The sequence below is a fragment of the Perna viridis genome, chromosome 10 (assembly GCF_037379345.1).
Source record: "Perna viridis isolate PV_CMFRI_1.1 ecotype Kerala chromosome 10, ASM3737934v1, whole genome shotgun sequence".
NCBI classification, from domain to species: Eukaryota; Metazoa; Mollusca; class Bivalvia; order Mytilida; family Mytilidae; genus Perna; species Perna viridis.
In genome coordinates, this window is record NC_142454.1 from 17,622,463 (window position 1) to 17,641,770 (window position 19,308).

Sequence of the window (19,308 nt, forward strand, 5' to 3'; positions counted from 1 at the left end):
CCTTAAGTTTGGTGCCATCCTAGGTCTTCGTAAGCCTAGGATGACTTATAGATTCTGTATGTCCCTAATCCTAGGTCTATCTCCTTAAGTTTGGTGCCATCCTAGGTCTTCGTAAGCCTAGGATGACTTATAGATTCTGTATGTCCCTAATCCTAGGTATACCTCCTTAAGTTTGGTGCCATCCTAGGTCTTCGTAAGCCTAGGATGACTTATAGATTCTGTATGTCCCTAATCCTAGGTCTATCTCCTTAAGTTTGGTGCCATCCTAGATCTTAGTAAGCCTAGGATGACTTATAGATTCTGTATGTCCCTAATCCTAGGTCTACCTCCTTAAGTTTGGTGCCATCCTAGGTCTTCGTAAGCCTAGGATGACTTATAGATTCTGTATGTCCCTAATCCTAGGTCTACCTCCTTAAGTTTGGTGCCATCCTAGGTCTTCGTAAGCCTAGGATGACTTATAGATTCTGTATGTCCCTAATCCTAGGTCTACCTCCTTAAGTTTGGTGCCATCCTAGGTCTTAGTAAGCCTAGGATGACTTATAGATTCTGTATGTCCCTAATCCTAGGTCTACCTCCTTAAGTTTGGTGCCATCCTAGGTCTTAGTAAGCCTAGGATGACTTATAGATTCTGTATGTCCCTAATCCTGGGTCTACCTCCTTAAGTTTGGTGCCATCCTAGATCTTAGTAAGCCTAGGATGACTTATAGATTCTGTATGTCCCTAATCCTAGGTCTACCTCCTTAAGTTTGGTGCCATCCTAGGTCTTAGTAAGCCTAGGATGACTTATAGATTCTGTATGTCCCTAATCCTAGGTCTACCTCCTTAAGTTTGGTGCCATCCTAGGTCTTAGTAAGCCTAGGATGACTTATAGATTCTGTATGTCCCTAATCCTAGGTCTATCTCCTTAAGTTTGGTGCCATCCTAGGTCTTAGTAAGCCTAGGATGACTTATAGATTCTGTATGTCCCTAATCCTGGGTCTACCTCCTTAAGTTTGGTGCCATCCTAGATCTTAGTAAGCCTAGGATGACTTATAGATTCTGTATGTCCCTAATCCTAGGTCTACCTCCTTAAGTTTGGTGTCCTAGAAGGCTTCAGACGACTTGTCAAATTTTAAACTTCACTACATTTGTTTTGGCACAATCAGAACTACTCTGCCATTTTTTGCTATAATACATTCTTGTGCAAGAAGAAAAGCTGAGTAGTTCTGTTTATTGTTTGCAAACCAGATCATTTGTCGGACTGAAATCAGACCCTCAGTGGTTCTTTTTGTATAGATTGGAGTTAACAAGATTTTGATCTCAATCAACTGCATTTTGTCAAAAAACAAGTGAAAATCTAAGTATTCAAATAAATATTTATCATTTAGGGTTTAATAACTAACGGGGGTGTGTGGGTGTGTGTCTGTACACTCAATATCACTGACCTAGCATAATGGGTTCATGTTTAAATGAACTTGTCAGAAAACTTAACGTTAGTTTGTCGATGCTGTCGCCACCGTCGGAAAAGCAAAACCTTTGTCTCACCTTCCACAACTTTTGGTGCAGGTGAGACAAAAATCATATCAATCTTGGGGCTATCAATACATAAAGTTTCAGTTTCAATAAAGTTTAGGCTACAATTCTGTACAAAAAAAATTAACATCATTATCAATTCTACTTTGGCTTCAGTTTGTTTTTTTTTAACCATTTGTTAGATATTGTTTAGGATGTTCCGTCTAATTTTATTTTGTATATCTTCTGTTGACTACAACAATATCATATTGAACAAAAAGATCAAATAATTTTGGCATGTAGTAAAGTGTGCAGGCTGTATATCAAGTTGACACATACAAACATTCATGCCAGCCAAACAGAATAAATACATGTATACAGGAGCAAGGGTAGACATACAGTTCATGCTAAAATATATAGTCAATTCTATAATTACTTTAAACCATCATTGGTTATACATATGTCAGACACTTAACAAACACAATTTTGATTTTAATTAATTTGCTGGAAAAGATAATTATCTGATAAAAAAATCAAAGTATTTACCTCCCTTAGTCATTTTTCTTACTACCCAAATCACCTGATAATGAATATATCCCAAATGATGGCTTGTTTTAATGTTCTGACTTTTGTTGTGACAAAAGGAAACATAAATTTATAATGAATATAATAGTATGGAATACAATATACCACATTTTGTGAACAAACCTTTTCTGTGGTTGAGTTATTGCAGTTAAAAAAAAATAAAATAGGAAAAAGAAACTTAAAAACATCAGTACTAAATAAAAAAAAAAAAAAAAAAAAAAAAAAAAAAAAAAAAAAAAAAAAAAAAAAAAAATGTGGTATGCCTGTTTGGGAGAATATAAATATCTATCTATATATTGCTTGCCTTTTTGGTGAAGCGGTCAAAGGGAGAAGCACATGAGCAGTTTTGAACATTTCTGAACGATTTCCAATCCAATGCAACACTTGTCAGTTCTAAAACTAAATAGTCCAAATTAAGCTGCTCAGAGCTAGCTGAGTGTGTCATGCTTGAGTTCATAGTCCGAGAACCTTCTATACCTGGTAAAGTCATATTTGTGTTCAAATCATCGGGCATTGACTTCGTCATATCTTCAAAACCAGATTCAGAGTCACTTTTCTTATTTAGAGAGTTCTCTTTTTCTGTGGATTCATTTTCACTGTGTTGTAAGTCAGAATCACCATTAATGATCAAGTCCTTGCTAATCTTCAGGGGTAAGTCGGTATTAGTATCGTCCACTTTATCAAGGGATTCTGTTGATAGGTAGCCATTTAGTTTTTTCTCTATCACTTGGTCTGGTTTCCCTAGCAACTTACAAATCTGGGTTATTCTCTGTAAACAGAATAAAAATTCTATATTAATTAATCTCTCTAAAATTATCATATCAGCCAATTACAATTTTAAACCATTAATTATAAGTGAAGAAAACTTTATTTTTACAAACCTGACCAACATTCATTTCTGGCTCATGAAAACAGATCAATAATGTGAAAAAACCTACAGTTAAATAAACATTACAGAATGATCTTATAGTTCAAAATAACAGTAATACTTTAATTCCATTTAATTTCGTGGGTTTCAATTTTTGTGAATAGAGGAAAAAAGACATTTTGTTGGATACTTGAAAATCATGGTTTGTGGGTCAATATGGTAAAAAAAATGACCATTTCTCTGTATTTCCGGTAAAACCTGAAGTAAAACCTTTTTGCTGACGATTAAAAACAATCATTTTCAAGGCATTTATTTTCGTGGTTAGGTATTTCAAAACACTGCAGATTAAGACCAAGTGATTTTAATTTTGAATAGAAGTAATTTATATGATACATCCATAGGAACAGTTATATACATTTTTAAGGATACTAGAAAAAAATATTTTCATGTTTTTGACATATATGTTGATTTTCATTTAAGCTGTTGATATCCAGGTTTTCTTTCTTTTTGTTTACCACATTGTTAAATACTTGTTTATATATTGCTCCTGCAGCACTTAAGGAGGTAGACCCAGGGTAAGGGACATTACTCTTAAAAATCATTGGAACGTTTGTATTCCAAATTTTAAGACATTGTCATGTAAGCATCAAAGTAATTTGGATTGATTTCATTCTGTATCAAATGAAACCTTGATAGGATTTGGTGAAATTAAATATGATACAAACACAATGATTTTTGGAGTTCTGTCCCTTACCCTAGGTCTAACTCCTTAATTGTGCCTGAGTTAGCAAAATAAACTTGTCTTGTCTTGTAAATTATTACTCCAGTTCTTAATTTCCAGATGACTACTAAAGGTTCCAGTAATTCAAAATTCTTTCAAATGAAAAAAAAAAAAAAAAAGGCACCAATAGACAGAGATAGTAACTCCCCAAGTTAACTTAATATCATTTTTATCACATCTGCTAGAAGAGAGATGGAAACATCCAAGAATACTGGACATTACTCAAACAATAACATCTATGGTTAACACAGACATTTCACAATTTAGGTAACCTAAAGGCAAATACATGCTAATAAACAATGAAAAATCAATACACCGGTGACAGAATGTCGACTGCTCGATCATTCGTGACATGTGTACAATGCTGGGATTTAAATATTTTAGTCTTTCTAAGTGAGTTGATTTTCTTCCATGGAAATAATTGTTCACTGAATTCTTAACTTCTTGGTTTTACTCTGCCCACAAAAAACACAAAAATAAATAACCCACATATAAAGATGGAGCCACATTCAGTATAAGACTAAACTGTCAATGGATTAAATAAGTCATAGACAATATGATTCAAGTATAGCCTCCTCTTACCAGATGGGGTGGGGAATAGAAAATGTTTTACACAGTTCCAAATGAAGACATAGAAGGTGGGTTGCATCTGTAAATAATAGAATACTGTTAACCTGCACATTTTCACAAACGCTATATCTTCAATAATTTTGAGAGTATAGAAAAAAATCATGAATAAATCCCACTATTATGGAACAGATATTCCATATCATTACAGAATGTAAGTCATGGAAATTAATAGCTGTATCAATGAATTGATATCCTGAAATATGATAATCAAATGGTTTAAACTACCTTTTCTAGAAGTTGAACATGATCTTCTAAGGAAGCACAATGGTCTCCTGCTGAACTCAATATATCTATTATATTTTCCCTAGGATGAATTCCATTCTCATATCTGTTGTACATACCAGCCCAAAACCTGTGAAATAAACAATTTAGTACATTCAAAAGGTTTTGTGGAAGATATTGTTTCATAATACTGTGGTAGTTCATGCTTGGTTTTCCTGTTTCATTATCCTATCTTCTTTTTACACAAAATAGTAGTAGGCAAAGATTTTTTGAAAAGCAGATTTTCCAACTTCTTTTGTTTTAAATTAAAATTTTTGAGTGGCCATTCATTATGTTCTGCCTAAACATTTCGAACCTGGGCATTTAGAATATACTTAAGTCAGAGAATATTCTTAATTTCAATGGTAACTCCAATCAAAGTCTTTGAATTTAATGACATCACAGTTAAGAATTTTCTAAGACTTTTGTAATTTTTCAAGTTTTGTTTCACTGGGACCAGACTTTATCTTTCAAGTGAAAACTGCCTTAGCCCCTTGTTTCACTAACTGCAGGATGGATAATTTAGTTTGTTGAAGGGACAAGAAGTACAAAATACTGGTCCAAATCAGATTTTTAATAGTGAAATATAGACATAACACAAAGTAATATTCTTTATTCTTAGGGTAATTATTATCACGGTTATTATGGTATGCCATAACCATTCACTCAAAGTACAAAGAAATTCCTGAACTGAAGAATCCATAAAACTTATGAAATTTCGACAAATCATCTAAACTAATACATGCCCCACAAATAGAAGTCTTTCACAATATGTCATGTAGGCTACATGAATTTACTGCAATAATTACAGCAAGAAAAAAAAAGGAAGCGACAGAATATGTTCTCTGATCAGTAGGTTCAGTTTTTCCTTGCATTATCTCTTACTTGATACACTGAGGACTGGTATTAGGCATTATCACAGAGTTTTGGTGTTCGTAGGATTTCTTGTACAATGGGTTGATGAACTCGCTCATATGTTTGGTGATGTAACCCCATAATGAATAGGTTCTTTCTGATAATCTGTAACATAGCGTAAGAAATGTTGTTCTAAATAAACAGAGATATCATTGATTAAATTATCTCTAAATAAGTGTTTCACTGAAGAATATCAATAAGATTAAGAGTAATCCATTTTCTTTCTACTTGTAATGTAATCCCTGTTGATTGCTAAAAAAAAAATCTACCAAGAAGATGTATTGATCATTAAGCATCTTATTGTTTATTTGTTTACAACATAAACATATTATAAATTTTGTAGATCATGTGCATGTAACATAACCTTTAATAATCAAAATTATAAATAAAATCTCAAAATGAACAGTTATGTAGTAAATCATACTCATAAAACATGCAAATTTCAAAAGCGCATCTTGTGGAACATTGAGGCCATGTAATGTGACTGACATTGACATAAATATCTCCCAAATCTAAACAACATATCATATTTTTCCACATCATGTGTAACTACAACAATCTAGAAAGTCTAGCCCCTGACATTTATTTGTTGCCTTTGGAAAGGCCATTTTGAAAAAATAACAAATAGTATTCCTTTATATATAAAGATTCTCCTTCAGTCTCATGGAAATTACAAGATTTCTCCACTCAAGATAGTTAAATTTTAGAATTCAACCAAGAACTTCAGCCATTGGGTTATATTTAAAATTCAACCATCTAGAAAGGAGAAATCTTGTAATCTCCAAGAGCATTGGACGCAAATCTCTTTCTCCCATGAAATATGTAGAAAACTCAGAAATGTAAAAATGGCGGAAAAACTCATGCAGAAATTTAATCACCATCCAGTGGTTAAAATGTCAAATGTATTTTTAATCATCGGATTTGAATGGGAAAAATAATAACTCATTCTTATTTATATTTTTAAGTCATAAGGGAAAAACAAAAATTCACAAGTTACCTCAAATCTAATCTATCTTTTTCACAGTTACCAATAAAGGTACCAAACTGACAAGAGTACACATGATCATGAATTGTTATCAGGAAACGATCGTTGAACTGGAAAGCACATGGAAATTGTTGCATCAGTTGCCAGATACTTTCTATAAACTGGGTAAAAACTGGCGATACTTCTTTAGAATCTACAGTTCCTAATAATCCACAACGATCGGTAAACTTGTGACCAAATGAAAGCCATTCTTTTTCTATTAATGCCTGAAATAAGACATTAATAAGGTATTCTTCAAATATGAACAACAAGAGAAAATGGACTTGGTTCATTTTTTTTCAATGCAAGGAATCAACAAAAAAATTTGCAGTCATAAAAAATTAGTCGGTATTTTCAAAATGTGAAATTTATTAACTTCAACATGGTAAATATAAAAAACGGATTTAAAATTACACTAATAGTCATAAGATTTTTTTACCAATCTTCCATTTTTAACAATTTCTTCTTTCAATGTATAATAAATAAGCTAGCCATTTTTTCTGTCGTACATCATATCCATGCATGTATTTGATATCATCATATCTTTTAAAAAAATGTAATAAAAATATAAAAAATGGCATACCTGAAAACCTTGTATGGTCCTATAATAAGGATCAAGTATAAGACTAGATAAGGAACATGTTTGTGCAGTCCTATCCCAGCCATCTGAACAATGTACCAATACACTTGTACCTTCTGCTATAGCCTAGAATAAAAGGAAGATTTCATAACAACTTGCTATTTACTACAAAGGGATACATTCATTTATTTTAGTGATTTGACTAAAGTTATTTCCAGGGTCGACGTTGATGCAAACTGTAAATGTACCCCTTTTCTATTAATAATGAATATATATGAGCTGTGTATTTTATATTTCTAAAAAATTGAAAATCGTCCTTTTTGGATAAATGAAATTTGATAAAAATTATTAATTCATTTACTGTGAGTTAAAAACAAATTAACACTATGATTATATTTTTCACTGACAGTATTTTACTTTCTGGTATATATTTAATCAGTAGCAGTTCATGATATCAACAAATTTACTACCAACCTTAGCAATGAAGACTGAAGTATCCATAACAGATTTGATATGTTTCAGCCACCCACATGATTCCAGTCCTGAGAGGAAAGCACTCATTGATGGGTTCCTCATCTCACATACTGCAATTAAATTTATGTAAAGACAAATGTAAAAATTTGGTTGACTCAATAGTAATAGTGGTACTTTTGCAAAACTTTTTGATGCTGAAATACATTCAATATAGTTAAGAAAGAACCTTTTTCGTGAGAATCAAGAGAGTAATAAAAGAGGTGTTGCAGACAAATGATGTTGGACGGAAAGATGAAGAGTTCCAATAGCTGATAGTCATACCTTTAACAACACTTGAAAAAACCAAAACATTCCTTAAATAAAAATTCAGGAGATACCAACAAGTAACACAGGATGAGTTTTAATGTAGGACAGATTGACATATACTGTGAAAGTACTTTAATTCATCGATACCTGAATTTTCGTGGATTAGGGAGGATAGACATTTTCGTGGATTCTTTAATTTGTGGTTTCGAGCTTTCAGTATACACATCAATGAGAATCTCCTTTTCGTTGGTAACTAAATTTCTAGGTTTGGCTCACCCACGAAAACCATGAAAATTGGTACCCCACGAACAATAGTTCTTTCACAGTAGAAAACTATTTACACTGCAATCATTCTGTTTGACACACTCTCACTGTGCATTTACAAGTGATATACAGTCACTGACTGAATACAGTGGATTCCACTTAATCGCATACCTGTTAATTGCATCTAAATTCAAAGAACAAAAACATTTCCCATCTTATTCATGCCAAAAATTCCTTTTATTTGCATATCATAAGACCAAAAATTAGAAAATTCCTCTTAATTGCATTTTTTTCAAAATTTACTAAAAATGTAACTAAATGGGTAAAATAACAATATATCGATAGTGAATATCTTAGTTTTCTTCAGAATTTTTTTTTACAACAGTATTTTCCCTCTCTTTTGACTAGACACCAAGGCTCGTATCTAATTTGACATGAGAAAAGAATAAAGTTCTATTTAACATTGAAAATACTAGGTATTTTCCTTGAAATAACAATTTCTTTTAATTGCATATTTTTTACTGACAAATATGTTGTGGGATTAACAGGAATCCACAGTTTCAGTTATTTTTGTGACATCTCAAGTATTACATTATTTTGAAGTTGCAAAGATACCAAAAGCACTAATCTAAGTTGTTTTTTGGTTTCTTATTTAATTTTTTTTGTATAAAGAAATTAACAGTGCACTGACTTAACAAACTTTTGATACACAAATTCAGTTTGAACTGTTGAAATAGCTCAGTACAACATTTCTATATCAAGTAGTTCTAACCTTCACCTGTATATCAGGTTTACGTCAAGTCAGTGCACTGTATATGTCTAAATACCCATCAAGACTTTATTGAAGGTTGTATACTCATTCCTCTTCACAATGCTATCTCAGTGCTTTTTGGGTGTAAAAATAGTTTATTTTCCTAGTTATTTTGATAAATTTTTTAACAACAAAAAGTTCTGCCTTCTTCTACCTGATTATTACCATTAAACAATTACTCAAAATCAGACTGCCAAAAAAATATCACATGAAGAATTTTATGTTTTATTTATACAAACTTCAAAGGTGTAAGAAGTCTCTACATGTCTCTCATCATCAATATTGAAATAAATGATGCAGCAGATGCTATAAATTCTATGATTGAATTTCAGGTCAAAATCAATATAAGATTAAGTTTCAGGGTCAAAATCATTAAATTTTCTATTCCAAAAAAAAAAAAAGAAAATGAGTTAAAAGAAAAGAGAAGAAATTCATGTAACACTGATTCCTTTGTTTCATTATAATCACTATTTATGGGTTAGTATTGTATTGAATAGAAAATGATGTTAAGTTCCTGGAGACTTTGATGAAATATTCTCAAGTCATCTTGAGAAAAAGCAGTATCATTCGCAAACCAGACATTTCACATTGGGACTAATAACACTGCAGTCTATTGAACCCTATAATACATTTGGGGTCCATTGTGGACCTTTGATTCATATTGGACACAATTTTATGGTGGCTAGACTAAGCACTTTTGTCACACAATTTGCTGCCATTTCTAAAACAATCACTCCCAACTGAAATCAGTGCTATTTTTTATTGTTGACAACACAATAACAGAATATGACTAATTCCTGACAATATGCACATCTCCATATGGTTATCTAACACTCCATTGAGTTTCATAACTATCCTGCCAGTTGTGGAAAATGCATCATACCAACTTTTGCTGAAGAATGCCTAAGTCCAACAGCCGTCATTTCTACAATTTTTGTCCCAACATAAATTCCAGACAATATGCACATCCCAATATGGAAATTTAACACGCCAATAAGTTTCATAACTATCCTGCAGGCAGTTTATGAGGAGCTGTGGACAACACATAAGAACAAATTTTGCTGAAAAACACTTAAGTCCAACAGCCATCATTTCTACATTTTTGTTCAAACATAAATTCCTAACAGTATGCATACCTCCACATGGTTATATTAAATTCCACAAAGTTTTATAACAAGCTGCAAGCTGCTTAGAAAATAGTTCTGACAGATAGACACACAGACAGACAGACAGATGGACTAGTAGAAATTAGTAAAAAGTTTGCCTTTAAAAAAATATATATATACATGTACATGTATATGAATAATCATAGAAAAGGAGGCTTTCGGCAAGTAGCTTTAGGGACAGACTTAAAACTTTTATTGACTCAACACTTACAATCAATGAGTTTCTGTAAACTATTTCTCATGACATGGATGTTTTCTATACCACAGAAATAAAACTTGATGTCAGAGTAATAACTCTCATTCTCAAATCCTTTCCCTGCTGCCTTGTTTGCCATAGCATTTATCTGAAAGAGATTGATTGATTGATTGTATATTTATTTATGTAATTTTATGACAAGAACATTTGATCAATTGAACAGACCCTATTTAAAATGTTTACATACATGCTGAGCCACAATTTTATGTTTTAGTTTGTGATATAAACAATCTGCAGGTAGGTATATCATTTCATTCGGACACATCATCATTACCCCAACCCAAGCAATATTCACTTTATCTCCTCTATCTCTATTTGCCACATGCTTGGTGGACAAGCACAGTACCACAAGACCACTGAGCGAAGCAGTTTTCTCATTGAATAGGTACTAAAATATCAGTAGTTTGCCAAATTATTAAATAACCAACTGATTTCTGTAAATTCAGAAATTATCACAGAGCTTTATTATTGAGAAGAATTGGAATACTTAATGCATATTACAAAATGGAAGTATTTACACAAACCAACATCAATTTCAAAATAATAAAATGCACACAATAATTTTCAAATTGACATTATTTAATTGATGGGAAGAAAAAATGATGAAAAAGCCATAAAAATACTTCTATGTATTACATAAAAAATAGACTTATATGACATTGTATTGTTTTAGGCTTTTGTTTTTGTCACATTGTATTTGTTTTGTTCTGATTTTCCATTTGTTCAATACTAAGGCACATTTTTAATACTTACTTTGGGCCTAGTATCAACAACGTACATATATTTAGAAGCAGGGTTAGCCTTAAGGATTGCATGTAACATCTGTTCATCTTCAACACACCTAGCACTGAATCCTGCTAATGGCTGACTACATCTGCATATAGCAGCCTAAAAAACATACAAAATAAATGTATGAAATAATTAATATGTTGCTATTCATTAAATTTTTAACACTGCTTATGGCTACCTACATCAGCCTGATACATAACATGGTTATAGAAGCATCAACAATTTAAAATGACAGTCCCACTTAAAGCTGCATTAGCTGTCATTTTCGTAACTTTTGCCTTAACTTTGAATTATTTCTACTAAATTGTACCTTTTCTGTATAATTTCATTTAATATCCACAAATAAAATGCATTAAATACATGAAATAGGTGTCTATATATTTATTGTCTTGCAAGACAAAAATTCGACCAAAATAAATTCATATACATCTGACTTCTGGTGACCTTAATCCGCACATGTGCTGTAAGGGTTGCTTCTTTAAAAACAAATCTTATTCCAAAGTGAAAATGCTTAATCAATGGCAAGGAAGACCAACCAACTAAACCCGTAAAAGAAAAAAGTTCGAATATAACGCAAGGGTCCTTTTGAAATGTATTGTAATATAACATGGCACAAATATGGTCAGTAATTGTCATCATTAATTTGAAAACTAATCAAGAAATAGTTGAAATGACATGTAAACAAGACGCGTGCTTACCTGTGTATCCATTATTGTTGGTTTTTTTTTTTGGGGGGGGGGGGGGTTTTACCAAGTTTAAAGTATTTTTTAACCCCGGTGAATGTCCTGTCGGCAACCTTCGGAAGTAATGGCGAAACATTATTAGATCAGAGTTATCGATCTTCTTTGATCAAAAAAGTGTTGTTTTCACAACATTCTGTAGGTATTATCAACATTTATTGCTTCAATTGCATTACTACAAACACATTTCAATGAATCAGCAAAATTTAGTAGAATCAGAACTGAAAAATTTGACAGCTAACACAGCTTTAAGGATTATTTTTAATTTTTGACCAAGTTACTGACAACCATTTGGGGAAGTTTACACTTCATGAACCACAAAACAATTTAATTCATATTCGATTACAGTAAGATTGATCCTTAATTAAAACATTATTCAGTTTAGGAATTATTTGAATTACAAACTATGAACAAATCCAAGCTAATAATGTCACAGTACCAAGTAGGTCTATACAGATGTTACCCAAAGAGAACCAACCAATCATAAGGCTTATTACAAATCAAATTAAAAATTCTAAATTCTTGCTAATTAACTACAGTCTCGTGCCAAAAGTATTCGCGGAAAATGGCGGATCAGGTTTACGAGTTGTCGCGCGTCCATTGGAAAAATGAAAATTGTAGGGAAATTATCAAACAAAATTCTACTTTTAGACTATCCCCGGAAACAGTGATAAATTCCAAAGTGATGACGTAAATTGTCGTCTGCAATGACATAATTACATTGTAATATTTCGAATGTAAACAAAATGGGTCGCAAATCAAAGGAATTGTCACCGGACAAAAGAGAAGTAATTGTCAGACTAAAATCTGAAGGATATAAGATAAGTGAAATTTCAAGGATGTTGGGCATACCCGAGAGCACCTGTAGATCAATTATCAAAAAATTCCGTGATTGTCCAAGTTACAAAACAGCTCATCGTTCAGGACGTCCTAGAAAAATGACTGTGCGTGGCGAGGCCAGATTGAAACATCTTGTGAAAAAACATCGCGGGAAGGCTTTGAAGGACATAACATCGGAGTACAATATTGGAAATGGAGAAAATCGTGTTAGTGCTAGGACTGTTCAGAGATTTTTGCACAAAAGTCAGATTTACCGACGGGTAGTGAAAAAAAGAATGGTTGTTAAAGAGGTTAACCGAAGGAAACGTTTGTCGTGGTGTTTAGAGAAAAGGAGATGGACTGTGAATGAAAACTGGAGGCATATAATATTCAGCGATGAATCCCAAATAGTAATAGGACAGAACAATCGCGTTTATGTATGGAGGTCAGCCCAAGAAGCATATCGTCCAGAATGCATGTATGCAGAGTGTGTGCCAAAGGTTTCTGTTATGGTATGGGGTTGTATAACATGGTTTGGTGTAGGTACTCTGTGCAAGGTAGATGGAAGTATTAATGCTCAGAAATATATTTCAATACTTGATGATCAATTATGGCCAGTAATTGCACGTCATTTCCCCGACGATCACTATGTCTTTCAGGATGACAACGCCCCCGTCCATAGGGCCCGCATTGTTGAACGATACAAACATGAAAATAATATTCATGGTATGGTCTGGCCTGCTCAGTCCCCGGACATTAACATTATTGAGAATTGTTGGCTTAGAATTAAACGGACATTGCAAATTCGGGCCCCCAGAATAACAAAACCGGAGGAACTTTTCAATGCTATCTTTGACATCTGGCAAAGTTTTTCAGTAGAATATGTGCAAAACCTGTATAATTCCATTCCGAGGAGAATTTTAGCCTGCATAAGATCGATGGGGCACCTGACAAAGTATTGAAGGTAAGTTTCTTTTTTATTTTATCGTTTTATGTATCAGCATTGTATTTTTATTGTACAAAGCGAGACAACTTCGTCATGATGTCCGCCATTTTTCCGCGAATACTTTTGGCACAAGACTGTATGTAACTATTAACTATGTATAAAAATAATCTGGTTCATGATAGAAAAATAAAAAATCCATATCACATTGAATGACCGATTGTAAAAAATTAAATCAAGAGTTCCATGCATTTCAGAATGAAAGCCTTTGCAAAATTACAACGACCCTGCTTGTTATATTGTACTATCAGCAGTAGGACAAAACCAAATAGATTTTCAATGTACTGGCTAGGGCAAAAAAAAAAATTTAATGCTTCTTTTCTGCTACACTACCTACTCTATTTTTAGTACCTACCTTAAACATTATATGGTCTTTTGGCTCAAGCACCATTAAAGTTTATATTGTTTCCCCATTAATTCAATGTAAAATATTTAAAAAAAAATAAAATCATTTCCCTACCTACCTACCTACCTACCCAATTTTTGTTCTTGTTGGTAGCAGGAAACAAGACTTTTTTTTTTGTTTTGGCCGACAAGCCTAACTGAAACAGCAGCTACAGTGAAAATTTCATAGGCTTCATTTAAACATGTGTAAACAGCCCAAAAGTGTCAAAGTTTGAAAATTTATTACATTTTTTTTACATCACTGAACTTGGAGATATGAAGTTGCCACCTGGATATATAACCTTTGTATTTACTCTACCTGGTTATCCCTATGTAAGTATGAGAGAGTTGGTAACCTTCCACGACTTCTGAACTTTGAACTCCCGACAAGAATAGGTGTAGTGGCATGGATAGGAACAAACAAATTTCTAGGGTATGTATCACAGATCTGAAACACGAAAACACAAGGAAATTATCAGAATACAATAAAACCTATAAAAAATTATACCATAGAAAATTCTAACCAGGTAAATAATTTTATCTTGGTTAACCCAATATCATTTACATGCATGTAGTTATAATCATTTCTAACTTGGATAACCTCCCCTTACAGTCACCTGGCATTAGTTATCTTTAATTATATTTATATTATATATAACATACCTATAAAACATTTTATCATGAAACCCTTAAGTTGAATCTTTCTACCCTTTGCTTCTTACTGGATTCAAGAAACCCTTTCTATTTCTACCCTTTGCAACTAACTGGAAACCATTTCTATATCTACCCTTTGCTACTTACTGGATGCAAGAAACCCTTTCAATTCTTCCCTTTCATACTTACTTCATAATTTTTGTTCATACTAGAGAGTGACCACATGTTGTTAGGTACCCCCATACGTAGATATTCTGTTTCAGTATCATACATGTGCCAGCCGCTAGATTTTGGAACATCATCATTCATAGAGTAGTGAAATGCATACAAGGACTCCAAGTCACCTAAAATAAAAAAAAAAATACTTATCTAAGGTTAAAAATCTTAGTCTTAAGTACATGTACAATCTCCTTCAATTACAGGTGGTTTAAACTATTTTTCCACACCAAATGGTAAAAGTGATCAAAGTTACTATCAAGCTTGGACACATAGTTTAAATCAATCCTTCTTTTCAAAAGGGCACTAACTGTCTCCCTTAGAAAATAGTAAAATCCCAGAAAACTGTCTAATAGATTGAAACTTTTTACCAATTGGTTAAAAAGCTGTGTGTAAATATTGATTTATTGCTAAAATGAGGGAAAATGGATTTGAAATAATATGTGCTCATTATTTTGCAGTTGAAAATAATCTGATCAATTTGGTCATATATGTAAACAAAAATTTTATTTTCCAATTCTATTTTCAGCACCAATCTAAAATAGAACAAGGTGGCCAAGGGTATATATTTATTAACAATTAGTACAAACAAGAGGCTCCCAGGAGCCTGATTTGCTCATCCTGTTAAAGTTTGTCTTTCAAGGGCAATAAATTTAACAAGGAGTTATCCAACAATTTGAACTCAAGAAGACTTTGGTAGGACTGTCATAAGGATCATTTCAGTGAAAGAAAGTTTCTTTCTGTTATAGTTTTAAAGATATTGGCTGAAAACTGTAAAAGGGCAATAACTCTTACAGGAGTCACCTGACAACTTGGATCCCTGACGACTTTGAAGGCCTTATAATAAGGGTCATTTCCTCCATAGAAATATTTTTGCTAAACCTGACAGTTTTGGAGACACTTGTGAAGAACTATTGTCTGACCCCTATGCTCTATTTTTAGTAACAGCAGCCATGTTTTTTGACGGATCAAAAATCCTCAGTTGTGGATAGATCTCATCATGCTCAACACTTTTATCCCATGTCAGAATTTGGCTAAAGCTAACAGTTTTGGAGATATATGCGAAAAACTACTGTCGGACCCCTATGTTCTATTTTTAGTAACAGCTGCCATGTTTTTCAACAGACCAAAATCCCCACATCAGTTCTATGCAAGATACCCAAAGGAACAATCATACCAAGGTTGGTTTCTAATTGGTTAGGTGGTGTCAGAGGAGAAGATTTTTGAAAGAAACAACATTCAAAATAGCAAAAAAAACATCGAAAAACGGCAATAACTCCAACATGGCTTAACATATCAAAATGAAAATTTAACCATAGATGGATCTCATCATGCTCAACACTTTTATCCCATCAGTATTTGGCTAAACCTAATGGTTTTGGAGATATATGCGAAAAACTACTGTCGGGCTCCTATGTTCTATTTTTAGTAATGGCGGCCATGTTTTTTGATGGATCAAAAATCCCCACATCAGTTCTATGCAAAATACCCCAAGGAACAATCATACCAAGGTTGGTTTCTAATTGGTTAGATGGTGTCAGAGGATAAGAGTTTGGAAAAATTGTTAAAGACAACGACGACGACAGACAAAAAGTGATGGCAATAGCTCACATGGCCTTCGGCCAGGTGAGCTGAAAAGGAAATATTTACAGCAACTAAAGATTTTAACTTCTTGATTAAATGACATCACCTGAACTTCTTAAGGTACCGGTAATTAATAGCACAATTGACAATGACATACATGTATAATCTTTCTAATATTCCATAAGTATTTCAATTTATTACTACTTGAAAGTTTAAATATGTGTGTAAATTTTATAGTTAATTACAGTGATATTTTACCAGGTAATGGTCTATCAAGGGAAGACAAATTTCATTCCCTGAAGACAACTATTTTATTTGCTATTATAGTAACATATTCCAAGAACTGGACCATGAACAAAAGACCACTTCTCTACAAAATTCTAGAAACATATACCTAATTACATTTGTCTTATCTGTATAGAACACCAAAGCACAGAGTTGCATGATGCTAGATATTCCACCCCATTGAGTTTTCCTTATCAGCACTATTTAGCCTGTAGAATGGCAATTATGGAAATGTATTGATATTACTGATAGTCTGTGTTCCAAAGCAGACATGTTAGAAATGTTATTATCTTACCATTATGCCTAATTTGTTTTAATTTTCTAGTTATGCCAATTTATTAAGGTCATGGATAGTTTAAACAAAACAAAGTTGACAAAAGCGTCTGGACCCTAGAGACATTAATACAGAGACTAGATTGGAAGCTTAATGTAATATTAAACTAGGTTTTAGAATCTCTCTTCTCATTAATAAAAACATGTTGAACCAAAGTCACAAATGTCTACCCTTGTTTAACCACATGTAAATATGGATGGCAGCATACGTCAATATGTTAGTACCATAAGGAAACAAAATTAGACTTCATGGTAAACCTTTTTATCCACTCCCCCAAACCATATTTTGGAGAATTCTTTATATAGATGATCTGAATATATGCAAATTTATTACAGGTCCACCTTTTTTTTTACCAGCCTCAGGCATCAGGCTACTAGTTAGTGAAGTCTATAGTTAATAAGTCTGTATTAACTTACCTGGTTGTGACAAGTATTGAAGTGACTCTGTGATGTTCTGACAGTCTTTTTCAACTTACTTGGTTGTGACAAGTGTTGAAGTGACTCTGTGATGTTCTGACAGTCTTTTTCAACTTACTTGGTTGTGACAAGTATTGAAGTGACTCTGTGATGTTCTGACAGTCTTTTTCAATTTACTTGGTTGTGACAAGTGTTGCAGTGACTATGTGATATTCTGACAGTCTTTTTCAATTTACTTGGTTGTGACAACTGTTGCAGTGACTCTGTGATGTTCTGACAGTCTTTTTCAACTTACTTGGTTGTGACAACTGTTGCAGTGACTCTGTGATGTTCTGACAGTCTTTTTCAACTTACTTGGTTGTGACAACTGTTGCAGTGACTCTGTGATATCCTGACAATCTCTATCACGAGGTATGACAAATGTTACACATCTGAAATCTTTACATCGAATTTGTAGAGGGGATCCACCAGTGGTCAATGGCATCCTGTCAACACTGGACATGTGGGTATGCAAGATCTGAAAAAAAAAAAAAAACATCTTGAAGTAAAATATTACTGATCAAAAGGCTAAAACTCGCAACAAACCCTTCAATATTCATCACAGCAAATAAATTCCAATTTTTTTCCACAGATCATAGTTAGTACATAAAGCTGCTAGCAGCAATATGTATGAGTGAGGAAAAAAACAATCATCTGCTGTAAATTGTTGTTTATCAAATTGGCTACCTAAAAAATTGCTTGCCCATCAACACTTAATTAAAAAATTAGTGACAAAACGGTTGATGCATATGAATTTTTAATTATTTTTTTTAGTTTGGTCTTCAAGGCACACTTTAGTGATGTTTTAAAGGGATATTCTTCTCTTGGTTTCAAGACAAAACTTGTTCAATGGTGTCTTCAATAAATTGTGTGCCTTATAAGACTGATTGAATGCTATTTGGTATAGCTGAAGCTGAAAGTCTGTTCTTTCAAATGGCTGACAACTTGTCAGCAAGTGTCAAGAAATCTGCAATTATGTTTCCCCATAACAGTGGGTTAATAATAGTGCTTTACACCAGTACAGCCTACTTTTCATGCACAGTTTCTGTTATGTCACGCAAATCACTGACATAAATTATTCATGTTGATGTTATATTTATGATGATTGCAGTAACTTGAGACCTGATTTAATGCAACAAACATCACATTCTGGGGTGGCACAACTGAGTCTGACTGGTACCTAGCTTCTATAAACAAACAGAAATGCAGAATTTTCTAGGAATTTAGATGCAACCTTAAGATATATGACTTTAAAAGCAAATGTCTTGCCACCTTGAAAAAAATCAATAACTCTCTTTTTTTTTATTTCTAATGGAGTCATCAGGAAGCAGGTGCTTGTTTCAATTTCAGTACTTTACATTTAAAATGTGCTAAATTAATTTTTTCAACAATATTTTGCATTTAATTACCCATAAACAACGTACTATATTAATGATACCATCCCTCCAAAACCCCCAATTTCATTTGCATTATTTTATACCAGATAAGTTCAATCTTCATGAAGTTACAAATTGAATTACTAGTTCTCTGTTTCATCAATTACTGTTACACTGGACTATTTGACAAAACTAACAAGGCCTGTATTATACCCATTAATATCATTAGGCTTACTCAAGCACAAAACAAAGGGTTT

At 33.0% G+C, this 19,308-nt stretch overlaps 1 protein-coding gene across 7 annotated transcripts in view; it reads right to left on the reverse strand.

Annotated features, from left to right (window-relative positions):
- Positions 1 to 19,308, reverse strand: part of LOC148604781 (phosphatidylinositol-3,5-bisphosphate 3-phosphatase MTMR6-like) — a 57,321-nt gene that overhangs the window by 2,829 nt on the left and 35,184 nt on the right. For 4 of the 7 annotated variants that reach the window (XM_088549396.1, XM_088549395.1, XM_088549394.1 and 1 more), the window contains 11 exons: positions 17,991 to 18,153; positions 14,991 to 15,145; positions 14,467 to 14,595; positions 11,166 to 11,300; positions 10,368 to 10,500; positions 7,610 to 7,719; positions 7,139 to 7,261; positions 6,529 to 6,782; positions 5,502 to 5,636; positions 4,581 to 4,707; positions 2,381 to 2,845 (listed from right to left, as the gene is read on the reverse strand). In XM_088549396.1, the coding sequence (XP_088405522.1) occupies positions 2,381 to 2,845; positions 4,581 to 4,707; positions 5,502 to 5,636; positions 6,529 to 6,782; positions 7,139 to 7,261; positions 7,610 to 7,719; positions 10,368 to 10,500; positions 11,166 to 11,300; positions 14,467 to 14,595; positions 14,991 to 15,145; positions 17,991 to 18,153 (1,929 nt within the window). The remainder of the gene's footprint in view (positions 1 to 2,380; positions 2,846 to 4,580; positions 4,708 to 5,501; positions 5,637 to 6,528; positions 6,783 to 7,138; positions 7,262 to 7,609; positions 7,720 to 10,367; positions 10,501 to 11,165; positions 11,301 to 14,466; positions 14,596 to 14,990; positions 15,146 to 17,990; positions 18,154 to 19,308) is intronic. The other 3 variants (XM_088549399.1, XM_088549398.1, XM_088549397.1) reach the window with 1 other exon arrangement.